This window comes from Eubalaena glacialis, chromosome 18 (assembly GCF_028564815.1).
Source record: "Eubalaena glacialis isolate mEubGla1 chromosome 18, mEubGla1.1.hap2.+ XY, whole genome shotgun sequence".
Lineage (NCBI taxonomy): Eukaryota > Metazoa > Chordata > Mammalia > Artiodactyla > Balaenidae > Eubalaena > Eubalaena glacialis.
Window position 1 is genome coordinate 35888156 of NC_083733.1, and position 19274 is coordinate 35907429.

The 19274-nt window shown below is 40.8% G+C and overlaps 1 protein-coding gene across 1 annotated transcript in view; it reads right to left on the reverse strand.

Moving 5' to 3' along the window:
• Positions 1-4956: 4956 nt before the first annotated feature.
• LONP2 (lon peptidase 2, peroxisomal) overlaps positions 4957-19274 on the reverse strand; it is a 95881-nt gene continuing 81563 nt past the window's right edge. Inside the window, exons 12-15 of the mRNA XM_061174273.1 lie at positions 17659-17801; positions 9259-9466; positions 8657-8847; positions 4957-5379 (exon numbers count right to left, since the gene is read on the reverse strand). Of these exons, the coding sequence (XP_061030256.1) occupies positions 5158-5379; positions 8657-8847; positions 9259-9466; positions 17659-17801 (764 nt within the window). The 3' untranslated portion in view covers positions 4957-5157. The remainder of the gene's footprint in view (positions 5380-8656; positions 8848-9258; positions 9467-17658; positions 17802-19274) is intronic.

Here is a 19274-nt window from a genome sequence, read left to right on the forward strand (position 1 = left end):
AGTAAATTTTGTGTGTTTGATAGGTAATAAGGTTGATACTTTAATATTTGTTAACTATACTTCTTCTTATTTGTCTTCATATTTTTGGCCTATAGGGATAATGTGATCTAGAGCCGTATTTATTTCTTGGTCCATTTGAGATTTATGAGATCTAACTCTTGTTCTTAAATCATCTATATTTATAATCAATATTCTACTTTTTCCTATTGATGCCCCCACCCCTTCTGGTGTCTTGGTGTTTTCGTTCAGGGGATTATATAGGGTAGGGGTAGGTGATACTCTTTGTTCTTTTACATTCTTAAACTTGAATTCATCCTGTTGAACTGAATCATGGACCAGTTTAATATGCTAACGATTGTTGGCGAATGTTTTCTTTTGCTTTGAGTGATTTTTATTATAATATGTATAACTTTTTAATTTAAAAGGCCCACAATTTTACAAACTTTAAACTTGAGTGAAGCAAATGGCTATAGATGTTTTTGGCTCACCAAAAAATCTTAGTCATGTTCCTTGCCCCCCGCCAAGCTCAAGAGCTCTATATCCAGGAACATCTGCAATGATTCTACTAATGGAATTTTATTTCACTCAGGTTCCTGAGTGGAAAAATTGGTAAGTAACCCAAATTAAAAAACAAAACACTGGATCAAACTTAAACATACCTGGGGGCCAGGCCAGTCTGTGACTGGTGCATTAGACTAGAGTAAGATTAGAACACATAGGGTGAATTGAGTGTATGACCTACCAACTAGTACTGTAGTCATTTATGTAAGTTAAATAAGAAAGGTACACATAGAACGTTTTGAAAATCTATAGATTGCACTGCTAGAACCTTAGTCATTCCCCTCCCTACCTACCTGTTGCGCATGTTCCAAACATAAAGGATGATTTGGTGGCTTACTGCTTATGATCTTAAGCTAGTTGAGTCATTTACCAAAAGAAACTCACATTTTCCTAAAAACAGCATCATCCCCCAAATTCAAGCATCTCCTAAAATGTAAAGTGTGGGCTGTAGGTTCTAACTGCCTGGGTTTGAATTCTGACCCTTTACCTACTAACTTTGACTTAACTTTGCACTAAGTAAGTTCCTTCTCTGTAAAGGCTGTAGTTGTGTCTACCTCGTAAGGGAATGAGGATGGCTAAGTGTGCTGTAAAGTGCTTATCCTTATGCCTGGCACTATAGCTTCATTGCCGAACCATTTTCCTTAACTTTATACAGCCTTAAGAATTTTCTTTGAAAATAATTTATTTTTCTTAGGCCTTTCTAAATTCTGAAAAGTAGAAAGAATGGTTTGAAGGAATACTTGGTTTTATAATAAAGTCACATTTTGACAAGCTTGTACTGTCATGTCAAGATTAGGATTTAGCCTAAAGGGTTTTAGTTTCTATTGCCTGGAAATGTACTGACAATATGTTAGAGCTCAACTTAATTAAAAAATTTTTAATACGAAAGATTTTTTATGAGGTCCAAGAATGTTAAATACATTCTTTAGCTCATTGATAGTACCTACCATACCTAATATGTTCCAAATAAGTAAATTTTCATAGCAAATAAATCCTAGATTAAAAAAGAAACTTTTGATACAGCTGTTTAAAAACATTTCAATAGCCATTCAGTGCATTTGCCTATTGTGTCCCTTCAGATCCTTTTAATATTTATTTCTTTCCTGTTCTGGTGCTTTAAAAATTTTTCTAGTAACTGTAATTTTCATTGCAGTATCCACTAAATGTTATTAAAACAAAAAAGGAGCATAGCATTGGATCATAAATCATCAAATTGGATAATGACTGTACTTTTGTAGTCTTGACTTTTTAAGCTGCTGGATAAAATTTTCATGAAGATGGGCACTCAAATACAACGCATTTTTGCCAAAATAATGTGAGCTTGAACATGTTAAAAAAAGTTCTTGATGTTTACATCTAATAAATAGTCCCAGACAAAATAAACTTTGGATTTGGAAGGAGAATTGGCAAAATTAACATTCTTTGTGGCTTAGTGTCAAGTCCCTTTAATTATAGGAAGGTTTTTCTCATTTCAGTGGTCAATAAAAGGAAAATGCAAAGTCAGCCCACTCTACCCTCAGCAGTTGGTTACCTCACAACATGGTAGACTTTGGTAAGGTTTAAATGTGGACCAGTCACCGAGCGCCAGGAGCTCCTCTTGGTAGACATGACTAGTCACTGTGTTCAGATGATGGGAATCAGAAACCTCTGCATTTCAAGCAGCCTCTGCAACTCAGATGGCACTGGAGATGGAAATGAATTTGCAACCCCACTCTTCTTATGAAGAGGATCTGTGCTATGACCAGAATGCAAATCTTGACTGATGTCCCGGGAAGAAAAGGAGAGAAGGAAATCTTGTGTGTTTCACTCAGCACATAACTTTTACCTCCCCTTATTTAGAAACATTCAGGTATGTATGTTTAGTACACTTTAAATCCACTCATTTAGTCAGGAGACCTTAACTATGGTCCAAGATTTGTAGGCTGATGTTAAATAGGATCACTCATTCTGATGGCATCTTCCACTGTATATAGGTGATTAAAAGCAGTAAATCTCTGACATGGTTTACAGTAAGGTTCAAACAGAAGGGGCAAAGCCAAGTGAAAACCACTGAAGGGGCAGAGCTAAGTAAAAAATGTGTGCCTCAAGCAGTGTAAAATTTCTTGATTACCAAGGCACTTAAAGCTTTACATAGTTTTAATACTTGAAGAGTTTTAAAAGCCCACATAAAAAGTGTGGAGAACACTGGTTAAATACACAGATTCCCAAGCCCTCACCTCTAGGCCTGCTGAATTAATTGGAATTTAAGTTAGCTAGCAGTTCTCAAAAAACCTAGCTGACTGATATATGAGGGGTCTTTCTTTGGGAAACACTTCTACAAACAGTGCTAGGAAAAGATACTCAACCATTAGTCATCAGGGAAATGCAAATCAAAACCATGAGATGCTTCTTTACACTCTCAGGATGGCCATTATCAATAATGAAAATAAGTGCTGGCAAGAATGTGGAGAAATTGGAACCTATTGCTGGTGAGAATGTCAAATGGTGTAGCTGTGGTGGGAAACATGGGTGGTTCCTCAAGTATATTTCCAAAAGAATGAAAAACAGACTCAAAGGGATAGATAGTTGTACGTTCATGTTCACAGCACAATAGCCTAGAGGTAGAAACAACAGATAAATGAATAAAATGTGGCATGTGCAGCAGTGGAATATTATTGTCTTAAAGAAATGAAATTGATACATGCTGCAACATGGATAAACGATGACATGCTAAGTGAAATATGCCAGACACAAAAGGGCAGATATTCCACTTACATAAGGTACTTAGAATAGGAAAATTCATAGAGACAAAGTAAAATAGTGGCTACCAGGGTCTGGGGGAGGGAGGAATGGGGAGTTACTTTTTATTGGATACAGAGTTTCAGTTTAAGACGATGAAAAGGTTTTGGATATAGCTAGTGGTGATGGTTGTACATTAGTGTAATTAACAACCCTGAATTACACACTTCTAAGTTAAAATGGTAAATTATTTTGCCACAATTAAAAAAAAAGGTGAATAAAAGAGCTCAGACTTAAAAAACCAAAAACAATGCTAGAGAAATGAAGGTCATACTGCTAATTTCATATATGTACGGGTTTTCTCAGTCAGCTCCCTTAGTAAGGAAAGGCATGCTCAAAGCCAGAGGGCACAGAAGATGCCCTACTGCTGTTCACAGACCAGTACAAAACTGCATACTCAGGACTCCTGAGGAAGAATACAGATAACTCCCACTTTTTAAAAGTGTGCAATGTTGCCACTGCTGGGTGGGACAAGGCAGAGCAAGGTGGGTATGGATTAACTCCCTCTGGTTGCTGAAAACAAATTAACATCATATAGTTTCTTCTACCTTGTAAGATGATTGTGCAGAAATAATAAAATCATAGTAGTGATAAGATAGTCAATGAAATGTTTTCCAAGTTCCCGGTGCTTGCTTTCTCCCACTGGCCACGGCCCTAGGTCTGCACTTGTCCTCCCAGAACACATTCAGATTTTTACCACCAGGTCTGAGCACAGTATTTGGGTAATTTGTATATCCCATTCTTATCCAAGAAATTCCAAAGTATCTTTACATATCTGTTGTTATATTTTGTAATATAAGATTCTGAAGTCCATTACTGGCTGGAATAATGATTAGAAATTGTTCCGTGTTACTATATGTTGCATTCTAACTGTATCTTCACAATAACACTGATGACTACAATTATTTGCATTTTAAAGATAAGGAAAACTAAGATACAGAAAGTTCAAATGCTAGTAAGTAGAAGAGCCTAACTTCATAGTTATCCATATCCTGGACTGAGTCACAGGAGAAGAGAGGCATGGAAAGGCTACCAGAACTGGGGATTGGCACAGGCAAACAAGCAACACAAGGGGAGGTGGCAGGAATCAGGATACCAAGTGTAGGGACCATCGCAGGATGGATGGCTGCCTCCCTCTGGGGACTGGACTTTTTTCTAAGATGACAGGGCCAGTATGTTTCTGTCATGTGGGCCAACACATGCCACTATGCTGCTTCCCTCAGCAAAGGAAGGGTAGGATGTATAGACCTCATCACAGAGTTTGCTTCACTTGAATATTTTCCAAAAAGACTAATAGTTGGCTATTATTTTCACCTTTGCCCAGTTCCCCTTCTGATTGCTTTCAGGGGCCAATAAAGTCTACAGGTGAATCTGCTAAGGTAATGGTCTATACCAATGGTTCTTGACCTTGACTACACAACAGAATCATCTGGGTGGCTTAGTAAAGCAGATTGGGTCCCACCCCCAGAGTCTGATTCAGAAGGTCTGCTGGTGGGTTTTGAGAATTTACATTTCTAACAAGTTCTCAGGTAATACAGATGCTTCTGTTTGGAACCACAAGAGAACCACTGTTCCATAACTTTCCAGGGACAGTAATGAGCCCATTCAAAACAAGAATTCAATTCCAATTTAATCAATTTATTAAATTGACATTTCTGTAATAAACACTTGCCACCACTTGAGTCAGGTTTGTTACTGCTGTGATTAGGTTCACAAATTAGGGACATTTTGCTTACCCCTGCTGGTGTGAATAAAATCATCCTGTCAGTACCTTTTGGCACTTTATAACTTAAAATTCTAAGAAGTTGAGATCTGGGCTTACAATTTGCTATTTAAGAGGCCAGGTCTGGTGCTGACAGTAAAGCCACCATCAAAAGCTGCGTTAAGAACTTCATCCAGGCAGGTTGCTGTGACAAAACTTAAATCCTGCCGGACATTGCCTGGGATTTCTTCAAGGTCTTTCTCATTCCTCTGAGGAATAATGACACGCTTCAATCCCGCTCTGTGTGCTGCCAGCACTTTGTCTTTAATTCCACCCACCTGTAAGGAGAGAAGAATGTTATTAAGGTTTATGATCATCCTCAGGCTGTCAAAGAAACCCTGACCCACCTTTCACTGCTATTTTAAAACATCCAAATCATCTTTCATTTTGCTACAGCATGAGCTAGGAAAGCCACTAAAAAGGTTAATAGTAAATTCTTTACATTTCAATTAGTATTATATTAAATCCTTTTAATGGAAATTCTAAATTTTTGACAGGTACGAGCACCTCTTCTGTCCGTGATTCTCTTTTATACTGTCAAGGTTAACATTTATATTCCTTTCTGTACTCACAACAATCTTGTTTATAGGTTAATTCTGAAAAAGCATTACATTATTTTGACCATAAATACCATTCCTACAGAGCTTAGTTGCATGCCAGGATTATTTTCTCCTGTACAGGTTTAAAGCAATGACCTCTGTGCCATGTGATGAAGAAAACATCTAGGCTCTTGTGGTGGTTTTAAAATATGTGTAAAATGGTCCCTTCAGAAGGTGGAGTCTAATTCCCCTCCCTTGAGTGTGTGCCAGGCTTAGTGATTTACTTATCAGAGTGTGGTGGAAGTGATGCTGTGTGACTTTCAAGGTTAAGTCACAAAAAATAAGAGCTTCTGCCTGGATCTCTCTTGGATCTCTTGCCCTGCAGGTAGCTCAGGTAGCCCAGGTGTCTGAGGTCACCCCAGCAGTCCGGCCAACCAGGACCAATCTGCAGTCACGTGAGTGAACCACAACAGAAGCAGATGCCCCGCCCCAGTCAGCCTTCAGATGACTGCAACCGGGCTAGTATATGACTACATGATGAGAGACCCTGGGCCAGAAGAGCCCAGCTAAGCCTCTCTTGAGTTCCTGCCCCACAGAAACTAAGAATAATAACTGCTGTTTTGGGGTGGTGTGTATGAGTAATAGATAACAGACACAAGTCTCAGTCACGCCACGCGGAACGCGTGACCCCTGGAGACAGCCCTCAGAAGCCTGCTCCCACCTGTGGCACCAGACTGGCTGGGCTCTAGGCCTTTCTGCACAGCGGCCATCCTACCACACTGTCACTCTCTTGCCAGGCTTTTGCTTTATGCTGCTGAACTACACTTTCAACGTAACTTCTTCAGAAAGAGTGTGAGATAAACGGATTCCCTGCACGTATGGAAATGTCTATCTTGCATTCACATTTGATTGACGGTAAGGCTGTGTATACAAGACTTGATTTAAACCCATTTTCCCTCAGAGTCTTGAAGGTGCTGTGTATCTAGGGTCACCAATTCCTAAAACCATTGTTTTAAATTCACGAGCTCTGTCCTATCCTCTGTTCTTGAATTACGTTTTCTCCAGACTTAGCAGGTCTTTCTCTTAAATGCTGCTGCTTTTCTCCATGTCTCCCATAATAGTTTAAAACTGAACGCTTACTCAGAGCTGCTGTGGCTTCTCCTCTGCTGGAGGTGGGGAAGCCTTTACCTGCGTGCAATTTGCTCTGAGTGCAGGGGACCTAGTGGTAGAACCATTTGTTCTATGGAGATTGCAACAAATCCCCTGGTTTTCATTTCCCACCCCCTTCCTTTTCTCCTGGTCTGAACCTTCTGGCTCTGAACCAGTGCTTTTCAACAGATTCCTGCTGGGAAGACTGTCTCTACCTCCAATTCTGTTACATCAGCTGGGGACACTTCTATCTTCTAGAAGTTGGCTGAACCATCAGCTGATGGCTCCCCACTCATTTTTTTTTTAACATCTTTATTGGAGTATAACTGCTTTACAATGGTGTGTCCCCCTCATTTTTTTTCTTTTTTAATATTTTTCATTTATTTATTTTTGGCTGTGTTGGGTCTTCATTGCTGCGCGTGGGCTTTCTCTAGTTGTGGCTAGCGGGGGCTGCTCTTCATTGCAGTGCGCGGGCTTCTCACTGCGGTGGCTTCTCTTGTTGCAGAGCATGGGCTCTAGGTGCGCAGGCTTCAGTAGTTGTGGCTCACAGGCTCAGTAGTTGTGGCTCGCAGGCTCTAGAGCGCAGGCTCAGTAGTTGTGGAGCACGGGCTTAGTTGCTCCGCGGCATGTGGGATCTTCCCGGACCAGGGCTCAAACCCGTGTGCCCTGCGTTGGCAGGCAGATTCTTAACCACTGCGCCACGGGGGAAGTCCTCCCCCCTCATTTTTGACTGTTATAATTTATTCCCTTTATTCCTTGCTTAGCTTACCATTTTGAACTAGGAAACTAAAGAGTTTATGGTCAGTAAAGCATTTGCTCATTTCCTTTTAGTAGTACAGCTAGTATTAACCACTACTGTCACTAGAAATGCAGTAGTTCTGGGGTAAGGTGAAGAAAAGAGATCGACATTCCTATTGAGTATAGATATACAGTTATATCATAGTAAATAAGGTTTAGAATATGACTTTCTGGTTGAATTAAATTTAAAAAATCAGGGAACTGAGAGCATTTTTTGTGATCCTAATTGGCGATTCTATGACCTACTTTCACCATTACCTCATAAAATAAAGGCGTTCTCAGAATAAAGAACATTCCTTTTTTTCTCATTTTGCTATTGAACTCACCAAAACTTTATTGTAGTCTGGTACTACTAACTAATGACTTAAACCTCTAAATGATCTCTCAAGTTCTATGCATTTTTCAGTGTTTTTATAAGTAGTTATGATATAGGTTGGAGCCCTAAAGCCTCATATGTACAGAACTTTTTCAAAATTTAGCAATTAGGCATGGTTAGTCTTTACTACAATTTCCATTTTATACTACTTCTTTTCTATATTATTTTTTTATCAATCTATCAATTACAGTAATCTAAGTTATCTATAGGCGGATAGGAGGTCTCACAGGAATTCCAAAAGGTGAGAATTGGGCTTAAAGTTTAAAAATAGCTACCATCCTATTTTACACACATGCCATATATTTAACAATTCGTTAACTAGAACAAAGCCTCAAATCTTCACCTGAACAGCTGATATTTCTGGTGACCAGACTGATATTTTTTTCTGTAAGCAAGTCTTCTTTTTTAGTAGAAGGGAAAACATGGGGAAAATGGTCAGTTTTTCCTTTATTTGATCAAAATTTAAAAATCTGAATTACAGATATAAAAATTTAATATGTGTTTAAAACTAAGCTATGATAGGAAGAAGGCAAACCACTATTAATTTAGATTTTAAAATAATTTAATATGTGTTTAAAACTAAGCTATTGATAGGAAGAAGGCAAACCACTATTTAGATTTTAAAATGCTATTAATAAAAATTTTAAATTAAAAAAATTTAAAAACCATATAAATAGGTTTCTTCATACATACTGGAAGAACAAGACCTCGCAGTGTGATTTCACCAGTCATGGCTACATCTGAACACACCAGCCGCCCACTAAAAAGTGAGGCGAGACAGGTTGCTATGGTAACTCCAGCAGATGGTCCATCTTTTGTGACAGCTCCAGCTGGGAAGTGCAGATGGATGTCTGTGTTCTCAAGAAGATCAAAACTTCCAGAAGCTTTAAAAAAGGAAAAAAAGATTTTGATGTAGAAAAATTAAACCTGTTTTCTTTTTCTCCGAAAAAAGAAAATCAAAGAGATAAAAATGAATGTTTCGGGTAAATAAATCCTTCAAAATATTAATGGGCAGTATAAGTAAAGTGGGGGTCTGGAAGAACAGCTTCATTCTATTCCAAGTAGCAGGAAAAACAAAACAAACCCTTGGAGTCAGTTTCCAGCTCAGGTTCCAGTCAAACAGTCCTCAACTGGGAACTAGAATTTCCACGGGAATTCAAAAGCAAAGGTCTGTGCTTTAAGGGGTAACTGGATCTGTCTCTGAACTGTGGGATGCCTCCTGGGTCACGATCCCAAGGCTCACCTTTGCCCGCGGCTGCACCCCCCCCCCCCACTCCCCGGGGTGGGTCGCTCACCATTGGTCAGATGGTATTTCTTGGCATTGCTGCGGAGCCAGCTGATAGCCAGGTGGGCAGACTCCTTCATGACGTCCCCCAGCTGGCCGGTCAGAGTTAACTGGCCTTCACCATCCATCCGACTCGCCTCCACGAACATGATTTCCCCACCTAAGGGAGTCCAAGCCAAACCGATCGCCACTCCTGGCTGACTCAGACGCTCAGACACCTTGAGAGAAAGAAGGAAAATGATCGGTAAGGCCAACAAGAGCCGAATTCTTTTCAGGCTGACCTAATCACAAGCGTTGGCTCTTCCTCAGAGGGCTTAAGCTTAAGCTGCACCTCAAAGTACTTATTACTGCACATGACTTGGAGTCACATAGGGCTTTTTTGCCAAGAGAAACTTTGGCATTTATCAAAAAGAATTTTACCTTAAAGTATGTGTGAATGACTTTGATTCTTAAGCACCACATCTAGTTACACATGCCCTAATTTTCAAGGAACAAACGCAATCGTTTCATCTATCTCAATGCTTTTATTAGGCTGCATATTTAAAAACACTACAGCACCGAACTTCATTTTAGGCAATCATAAATTTGCTTCTGGAAGTAGAAATGCTCTTTTCAACATACTTTTGAGAAGTGTTAGCTCCAGAGGCCAAGGTATATATTAAAACCCCTGGATCTTACTTCCCCACCACTCATCTTTACTTTATTGCTGCAGAGACACTATAAAATGCTACTTTACTATGTCCTGGATCCTTTCTGTGTGCTCGGAGGCCCACTGTGCTGCCTCACTTCCATATTAAACTGATCGTGTCACTCACTGGTGATTTCAAGCCAAATAGGTTAACACATCCAAGTTATGAAAACATATCAAAAGTAACAGTTGAAAAACAGTCATGTTAACTTTTATCGCACTCTGAGCCTCCAAATTTCTTATCCTATAGAAGTTATCCATGTTAGAGGAACTGGGCACAATATGTCAACCCAGCACTAATGCAATCATGAGATTTTTCCACCGAGAGGAAACTTTCTCACTAAGGAGCAGTGGAGTCTATAGCCTGAGTTTCTGGTTAAAGGGCTGGGTGGCTGATGCTTACTTCTTTTCCAAGGGGCTTAGATGCTGAACATCCTGATTTTAAATGGATGTGTGACACCCATTGAAGCTATTGGGCACTTATTTTTAGTAGTAAACATAAAAGCCTATTTTTAAAGTTGGTTTTATATTTAAAATTTTAATTTTATATTTAATGGTAAGTTAGAGACTGGGAAGGCCCGGTTGCACTGCTGGCTGAGCTGAGGCTGTGCACCATGGATTTCACCTTCCCTCAGCTTTGCATTTGCCCTGTTTTCTATCTATTTGAGGAGAAAGATGCAAAAGATCAGTACTATTTAAGGAAAACATAGAAACAACTATTTATAGAAGTGTTCACAAGGCTTGTTCTTGCTAATGTAAAATCAATTCTCTATACCTGAACGACATCTACTTTGGGTGGGAACTTGTCAGGGGTTCCTGTTTTTACTGCATGGCTCTTTTCTAGGGCTGACTGAACCAGTCCTAAAGAATTATCCTCAATATACTGAATCCTGTGCTAATTTAACAGAAAAAGCCATATAATATAGCACAGCTTCATTAGCTATAATGAGAACGATCCCTTTTTTTAACAGCTAAATCCTCAAAACTCATTTTGTCAGCATAATACCAAACATGTCCCCAAAGAATCAGAAGTAGGATTCATGTTGATTACCACATTGCTTCAAGAAACCACGCCAGTTTCCAACACTCTCCATCTGCTGGAGAGTCGTGGTGCTCTGGGTAAAAGTAACTGGTCCGTTGTTCATTGAAAGGACAGGGGGTAGATAAGTACACGTGACCAAACCAAAACCACCCAGGCTCGTAATCACTTTATTCTAACTTGATGGTAAGTGCTGAAATATTAACCTGAAGATGGGACCAGTGACAAATCGGTGTAACTCAGCAACAACATACACGGGTGGGAGAACTGAGGGCAGGAGTTACTATCAAACCTAGAGTCTCGTGATCAGGCTAATAGCAGTTATCTAAGAAGTAAAGAATCTGTAATTCTTAGACTTGGAGTCATATTCTTCAAAGCCATGTGTTCTGAAATTGTAACAATTCTCTTAACAACCAAGCATCCAGTTTCTATGTATTTTTCCCTCAGAAATAATGAGTGCAAGTAAATATGAATTTAAAAGATAAGATATATGCTCTTTCTTGCTCCTGAATGCAGTTTCCCAGCCTCTTAAACCCTTTATACAGAACAATTTGTATTTTACAGACTTCCCTAACAAGTGATTCAACACAATAATTTCAAAACTATGTTTATCTACTGGTACTTTTCTACCAGTTTCTAATTCCATTACTGGTTTGTGGAATCATCAATTATATTAGCCAAGACAGGCCTAGGCTTGATGCTTGAACGTTTTTCCCTCTAAATGTCAAAGCGGAACAGCAGTATCTCAAGTTCACTTCTGTCATTCAATTTCCCTTGAAACTGGTGCTTCAAGTTTCCTTTATCTGTTAACTAAATCTTGTTCAAAGAAATGGTCATTTTCTTCTGTAATAATTCTATCAATCATGTAAATATGCAGACTGAGGAAGTGTTTAAAATAGTTAATGAAAAACCTAATTAATAATAGGATATGTCTTATAAAGTATGATTGCATTCTGAACACTTCAATGATAGCAGTGTTTAAGGAGCATTTGAGCATCTAATCATTGCCAATTTCACACTGTTCTTTCCTCTCGATTAACTTAAAATAGTGATATTTAGTGATATTTGACTGAAATAGTAAATACGTACAACTCTTTGTGACCCTTCCAAACCTAGACCAACACTTAACAGTTTTAATACCTTGTTATTTACTGCTGCAGCCATCAGAGGGACTAAGAGTTTTACCTTCATCCAATGGGTGCTTTACTGGCAATGGGAGCCTGGCCCCATCATGGATCATAGGGATATCAAGTGAAAACCTCAGAGCGGTGATAGACTACCTACCTAACCACATCAGATAAGGGGCCGCTTACCCCCCAGCACGGGGAGTGCAACAAGACCATCTAGCCAGTGCCTGTATCTACAGAGAGCCCTGCAGAGGCAAGGGTCCGTGTCTGGGGAGTTGGGACAGGTGTCACAGGAGAGACTGAGCGGTCTTAAAGTCTGCTGGGCAGAAAAGGGCCAGGAAGCCTTTTCACAGCAGAGAGGCCAGCAGGTGCCAAGGACTCGAGACAGGAATAATATTGTGGGCCTTCTCGCCAGGGACAGGCACAGTGCCTCGCAAAACCTGAGCTGTCAGATGGCTGCGGTATGTGTGCAGGTTCGTGCCTCAGTAACGCTTACACCACACGTTGGTTTGTTTTCTATAGCTCGCACAGCATTTTTTATGCTCCCGCCAGGGTTGTCACCACGGCGGCTCTCCATCTGCCAACTTCTTTAAAGTCTCTAGAAATATTTGATTTTTCCAGTTGTGAACTTGTTTGCTTTGGAGGGGTGCCGGGGTCAGCCACCGTCACCTCTGGAAGCTGCGCGACACAGCCCCGGTCTGGCGCAGCACCGGCGCTGCTGAGAGCCAGCTGCTTGCAGGCCCTTCCAGTAAGGCCTTTCCTTGGTACAACCGGCTGGTGGTGGGCCAGGCTGAGTGCAGCATCGGTGCTGTCCTAACAGGGGCATGGGGCACAGCAGGTCTGAGTGGAGAGGGAGGAAGAAGGAATTTACTACCATGACTCTTTGGGCATTTCTTTAGTGTTTATACACTTTGCTCATTTCTAGCACCTGCTTTTGTCTGTCTGCAAGGCAAGCACACTGATGGAATCTCCTGGAATTCACCTGTGGATGCATTCTATTCAGGACGTTTTTTGAAATCGGCATGTCTTGTCTCTTCTTCCCTTTATTACTATTTTTTCTAAGGGCAGTGACCTTTGCATAAGGACTTTTTGTCCACCACCGAGGCTTTCATACAAACTATGAATGGAGTCAGGAATACTCAGATGACACATTCTCAGGAGTAGCAGACTGGACAAAACATAGACGCTCGTGGCTTGGATGACTGGTTTTCTGAGGCTGAAAATCAAATTTATCCTGGAAAGACTAGAGTTTATGTGTTCTTCTGATTGTGTCACCACATTTGCAGTCTATGAGATTGATTGTTGCCCCCAGAGATATATAGGAACTCTATATGTTGGGTTTTTTTTTTTGGGGGGGGTGTCAACTGCAGGATTGTATTATATTTATATAATGTATCTAATTATGTATATATATCTAATATGCAGATAATATATATGTGTGTGTGTGTATATATGTATCTCATAATGCGGAGGCTTCTCCCGGCTTCGCTAGGATGAAAATGAAAATTATCAGATTCTCATCTCCCCCCAAAGAGGTTCATGTAATCAATAAAAGTAACTGCAACCACGTTTACCATTATTAATGGCAATCTCATAACTGACCAGATCAAATAAGACTCAATAGCTGCGTCCTTCCTAAACCCTCCACGCAGGGACCCGGGCCTGCCTCTGAGGTGTTCTGAGAAGCAGTCAGGGAGAATGAAGTCTCGGCTGCCCCAGACGCCGGCACCTGCCCCACCCTCTCCCACTCTCTCTCTCATAATGCAGGGAGATCTGTTAGTCTTTAAAAGTGGGTGTTTAACTGATCTTGCTTCTTTAGGAAACTTTATTGTATTTGAAAAGGTGACTTATGATACTGTTCCTAAATTTGAAATCTAGACAAAGTTTTAGGAACTCATTTTTCAACCTGTTGAGAGAATTCTAAACGGATGTAACACCGGTAAAAGTGTGCCTTCTTATCTTTCCTCCTCACTGTTAGTTTGCTAGGTCAGTAACATTTTTGGTACTAATGTATTTTTGCAGACTCATCTTCAATGAAAATAAAGCACAGTAAGGGGTGGTATAGGTTATTAAAACAAATATAAAATTAGGGTTATAATAAAAATAATAGGGACTTTTACTTTTGTGACTGGGCATAGGTCTATTTGTTTTTAGGGTGTATGGTGGTTGCAGGAACCAGTATTTGTTTGTTTTTTTAGCATGTACCGGGCACTATGGTGGGTGCCTTATATACATTAACTCAGCAGATTCTAAACACTATCTAAAACCTACATATAATTCCCCCCATGCATCGGATGATGCCAGCACAGTCAAGGAGGCGGGGTTCATCATGGTGAGTGACAGGCCTCTTCCTCCTCCTACTAACCCCTGCTTACGGCAGCTGGCTTCCCATCTTCATTCTCTGCTCACTGCCTTCTATATGCAAACCCACTCTTCTCCTTCCTGACCACCCTGAGTCCCGCCATCACCCTGGGTTTCTTCAGTGAGTACCTGAGACTCGCGCAACCCGGCCTCTCTGTCTCTAAACACCCCTTAACTCCAAAAGCACGCTCCTTACCCTCACCCAACCACCCTTCTCCTGGCCCTTATTGCCAACAGAAGCCATACGACCTCCGAAATCTGAATTTAACCACCCCCTTCCCCGACCACCACTTTTTCATCCTTCTAGCTCACTTGTAGTCAAGACCATCGACTCTACCTCCTTCACATTATATACCAGCTCTGTCCCAGCTTTACTGCTCTCCTTGTGCAAGAATACTCCTTTGTTCCAGCGTTATCTTCTTTTCCTTGTGATTACTCAATACTCTCAGCCCCCTTTCTCCATCATACCCCGCCACAGGGGATCCTCATCACAGACCACCGCCTCCTTCACACTGGGGACCCCACCGCCTCGCACTGCCCCAAAGACTCTGCTCCTGTGGTACCACCTCTCTCTCCAGCAACCTCAGTCTGAATCTCTCTACTGGACTATTCTGACCAGCAAACAGGCTGCCATTTGTTACCACTCTCCCTTTGACCTCCATCCTCCCTTTTAGCCACCTCACTTCTCTGCAATCGTTCACAGCCAAACTTCTGAAAGAGCTGACTACAAACGACTTCTACTTCCCCACCTTCCATTCCCTCTGCAACACACTCCCATCACGCCCTGTGAACCCACTCTGTCAAGGTCACCTACAACCTCCATGCTGTCAAATATAGTACACAGCCAGCAAACACATCTGCATGTTCCCCCTTCTTGAGACAGTCTCTGCCTTTGTTTTCATGGCGGCACAACATCCTTGTTTTGCTCTTACCTGACTGCCTGTTCCTTCTTAGTTTCTCTCTGTCTTGAGGGCTCCTCTTCCCTTACGTGACCCTAACTGTCCAGGGCCTGCTCCTAGGCTCCCTGCTCTTTCCTCCGTATCCTTTTCCTTTGGTGATCTCAACGTTCCCAGGACTTTAAAAGTCCTCTATTTTCTAACAACTCTATAATTTATATCTCCCATTCCAAAACAGAGTACTATAGTTGGTAAGAATAGAAATGAAAATCTGAGGTAGAGCAGGTATGCCTTTTTGTTAAACTGCTGTACTTCAAGCAATTCTCTTTTAGCAGGAAAAGGGCAGGAACTAGCTTGGCTGCAGGGTATTGTAGGAGAGTGGAAAGAATACTGGACTTGAGTTGGCTGATCTGAGTTTAAAGATTGGCCTCGCTAATTGCACCTTATGTGAATTTGCATGATTCATTTAATTTCCTTAAGCTCTTTCCCTGTGTGTAAAATGGACGACCCCTAGCACACTGATGGACCTTGTGGACAGTAAAGAAAAGTTCCATAAATCTTAATTTCATGGATGCAAAAGCTGAGGCAGAGAGTGGTTATATAATTTGGGGCTGATGGTCATCAGACCACTAAAGGTAGACAAAGAAACCCCTGGCGCCAGGGTAAATTCTCTCAACTGTGGAAAATATGAACAAAATGTTCCAAACTCCCAGATACCAGACCTTCTATTCTAAGATGCTATTTATAGAAGGGAAAATGGCTACTGGATTCATGCTGGTGAAAGTGTTCATATGTAATAGCTCAGATGCTACAAGGAAAATAAAATAGTTTTTGCAGTGATATCAAACAGAGCTATTAAGCAGTGTTTATAAAATTTCTCTTTTCTGTCCTTTGGCTCCTTCTCTGCCAAAGCTCCAAGAATGTCAGCAATGCTTCCAAACCTAACAGGAGCAGTCATGGCTGGGAGAGAAGGGTCTACGCAACAGACACACGCATCCATCTTTTGTTTTTATCAACTGCTCTGGTGTAAATTCCCAAAGAATGGCTGGCATGTACTGTTCTGGAAAGCCAAGAGAAAAAAGCCCGCCGGACATGCAGGAGCAGAACCTGTTTCCACTGTCACTCACACAATCACTGGATTCACTCGGAACAGGAAAGCAGCTTTGGCCCACGTTCTCAACCAAAACAAGTTTTGCTCCACTTCTTTCAACACTTCAAAATTTAAATCCATCCACAGTATCTTAAGAATTCAAATAACCAAAATAATGTTTCTGATTCTATCGTTCAGGACCAGGTTTACTGCCAACAGTAAACGCGTGCTATTCTTGTAGCTGAGAGCTTTGCAGAACTAAATGACTAGCTCAGAGTTTAAGTAAATAAACAAGATGGGTTTGGGGGCTACTTCTCCTCTTCTCAGTTTTAAGACTTGAGGAAAATCATGTTTACTGGTAGTGATTTCAAATGCTGGATGGAGAGATTATCTTCTGCATAATTCACCAGATATATCTTCTGCAAACCTTTTTTCCTTTACACAGACAAGGTGATGGTAAAGCTTCTGAAGAAAGATGCTAATAAGTTCAGTAGTAAAATACATACTCTTTCTAGTAAATGCCCCAGGAAAGCTCATATAAGCATCCTATAAAGTATATCACAATACCTCAGCAGTCACAGCTTCCAACACCTATTTCTATCCAGCTCCCTCGACTCAGTCCTGCTCCCAAGGCCTTTATGGCTCCGCGTTCCGCTATGAGGGATAGTTAGGGGAGAGAGATGGAAATAGGGCTGGACTTGCATGTCGGTTTAACCCGAAAGGAACTAGTAATAACAATGAAAGAACAGATCCTGAAAGATGCCATCTGGTCTGCACGAGAGCAGCCTGAAGCTAAAGCCAGGCTCGTGTCTTCAGGTATTCTGTACTGGGTTGTTTCCCTCCCTCCCTCCCTCCAAGTCTTTGACAGCACAAAGAAGTACTTAATTAAAGCACATACAATAGGAATATAGAATTTCTAAGGAGGAAAGTCAGAGAAAGTCAGAGACACTGTTCTTAAAACGGAACTGGATGCAAAGAATAAGATCAGACTGGGTTTCCAAAAGAGGATCTGGCCAGGGTCTCTGGCGCTCTGCAAAAGCCGTATTATCACATTAAGCACCAAAATTTAATACCATAGAGAACACAAGTTTCCAATCTTAAAAGACAAAATTCAGCCTCCCCAAATACCCAAATCTACTTCTCCCCCAATCTATTAGGCAACCAGCAGAGTAAACTGGTGGGTATCAACAAAGGAACGAGAATGATCACCTCCATTTCATACATCGGGGGCCCGAGGATGTCTTTCAGAGCATGGAAGTCGATCAAAATAGGCATTTCAGGTGGTAGGGCCAAGTCGGTAGTGTCACTGATAGATTCGGGTTTTGTATCTTCTAAGATGTGTTCTCTGTAACCTAAGAGAGAAAATTTTATTTAAGAATCCTCAGAGATTTGCAGGTATGAAAATTCATTAGCAGTAAATATCAAACAGAAGCTCAGTGGACTTCCAACCGTTCAGTCACCTTTATACATTTATTAAGGCACAAAAATTCACCTTGTGTACCTGTGGTATGCAACAGAAGAATCAGTCTTTCAAGAGCCCCCGAGGGGTGACACAATGCATGCCCTGTTCATTTACTTTCACTTGTTTGTCCTCCATCTTCCCCCATTAAAGTGTAAGCCCCAGGAGGGCAGCAACCTTGCCTGTCTTCTTTTCAACCATTATATTAAGCCAAGAGCAATGCCTGGCACTGTTCAACTGATGGCCTTTAGAGGCCAGATACTCAAATGTCAGATGCAATAGATTACCTTGTACAATTCTCTGTGAAATCAACACAACTCAAACTGTTCAATTCCCTCCTCAGAGGAGTTGCATCAGGTGTCCCATTTCCTGACAGGCAACGTGAACTTGGAAATGACAGAACCCCTAGAAGCAATGCCTCTTGTGTAAACATATAGCTCAACTCCAAGGTTATTATTTTCCAATAAAAACGAATATAATTGTCACCGCCAGGGTAAGATAATATGAAGCCTGGCTTGAAATCCCTATAATAATGGACTATTTCCTTTACCTGCCTAAGAGCCCTGGTTGCTGACATCTTGTCGAAGGACTGACTCATTCTGGTTGAGATTAGACAATCAGGGAACAGGAGCCAATTGCCCTATGACCACCTTTTCTACTGGTCTTTGTAATTCCAATCTGAGTAAAGAAAAATGTTACTTAAGTGTGCAGCCAGAAACCTAAAATGAGTAGAGGTTTAAAAATGCAGGAAATATCTGGCTCTATTCATCTTCATTCCCTGCTTTTCTTTTCTTTTTGTTTTACCATAATTCTTCTAGTTCTTGTACTACCTCACAAAGTGCTTTAAAATATTTTTCTTTTATTACTTTCTTTACATACACCCTTCCTTCTGGAAATGATTACTGTATATATTAATATACAACACATAATAATTATAAAGTCACCTAAACATTGTATATCCATATATATTTATTCTAGCTTTGCTATGATTCTTCTATTCTGATATCATGAAGTTAAAGGAATTGCTTTTCACTAACTCCTTTCTTTTCCAAAGTGATTACTGAATATGTTTAATCATATTAGACCTTAATTTTAGATTCCAATGATAATCGGACACATCCTGGGGTGTCCCCAAATGATCCCCGTGTCTCACGGCCTTGCTGTGACCTTCAGGGGAAGGGCTCTCTTGGTCTACTCTCTTGGCCTTACGGGGCTCCTCTTCAAGACTGAATCACAAGTGAAAACAGACAACAGTTCAGACTTTTTGCCACTTGCTGGCTATTTGACTTTATGCAAAACATTAAACCTCTCACTACCTATCTCTGCAGGATTCTTGTGAGAATTAAAGAGAAAACCCTTTGTAGAC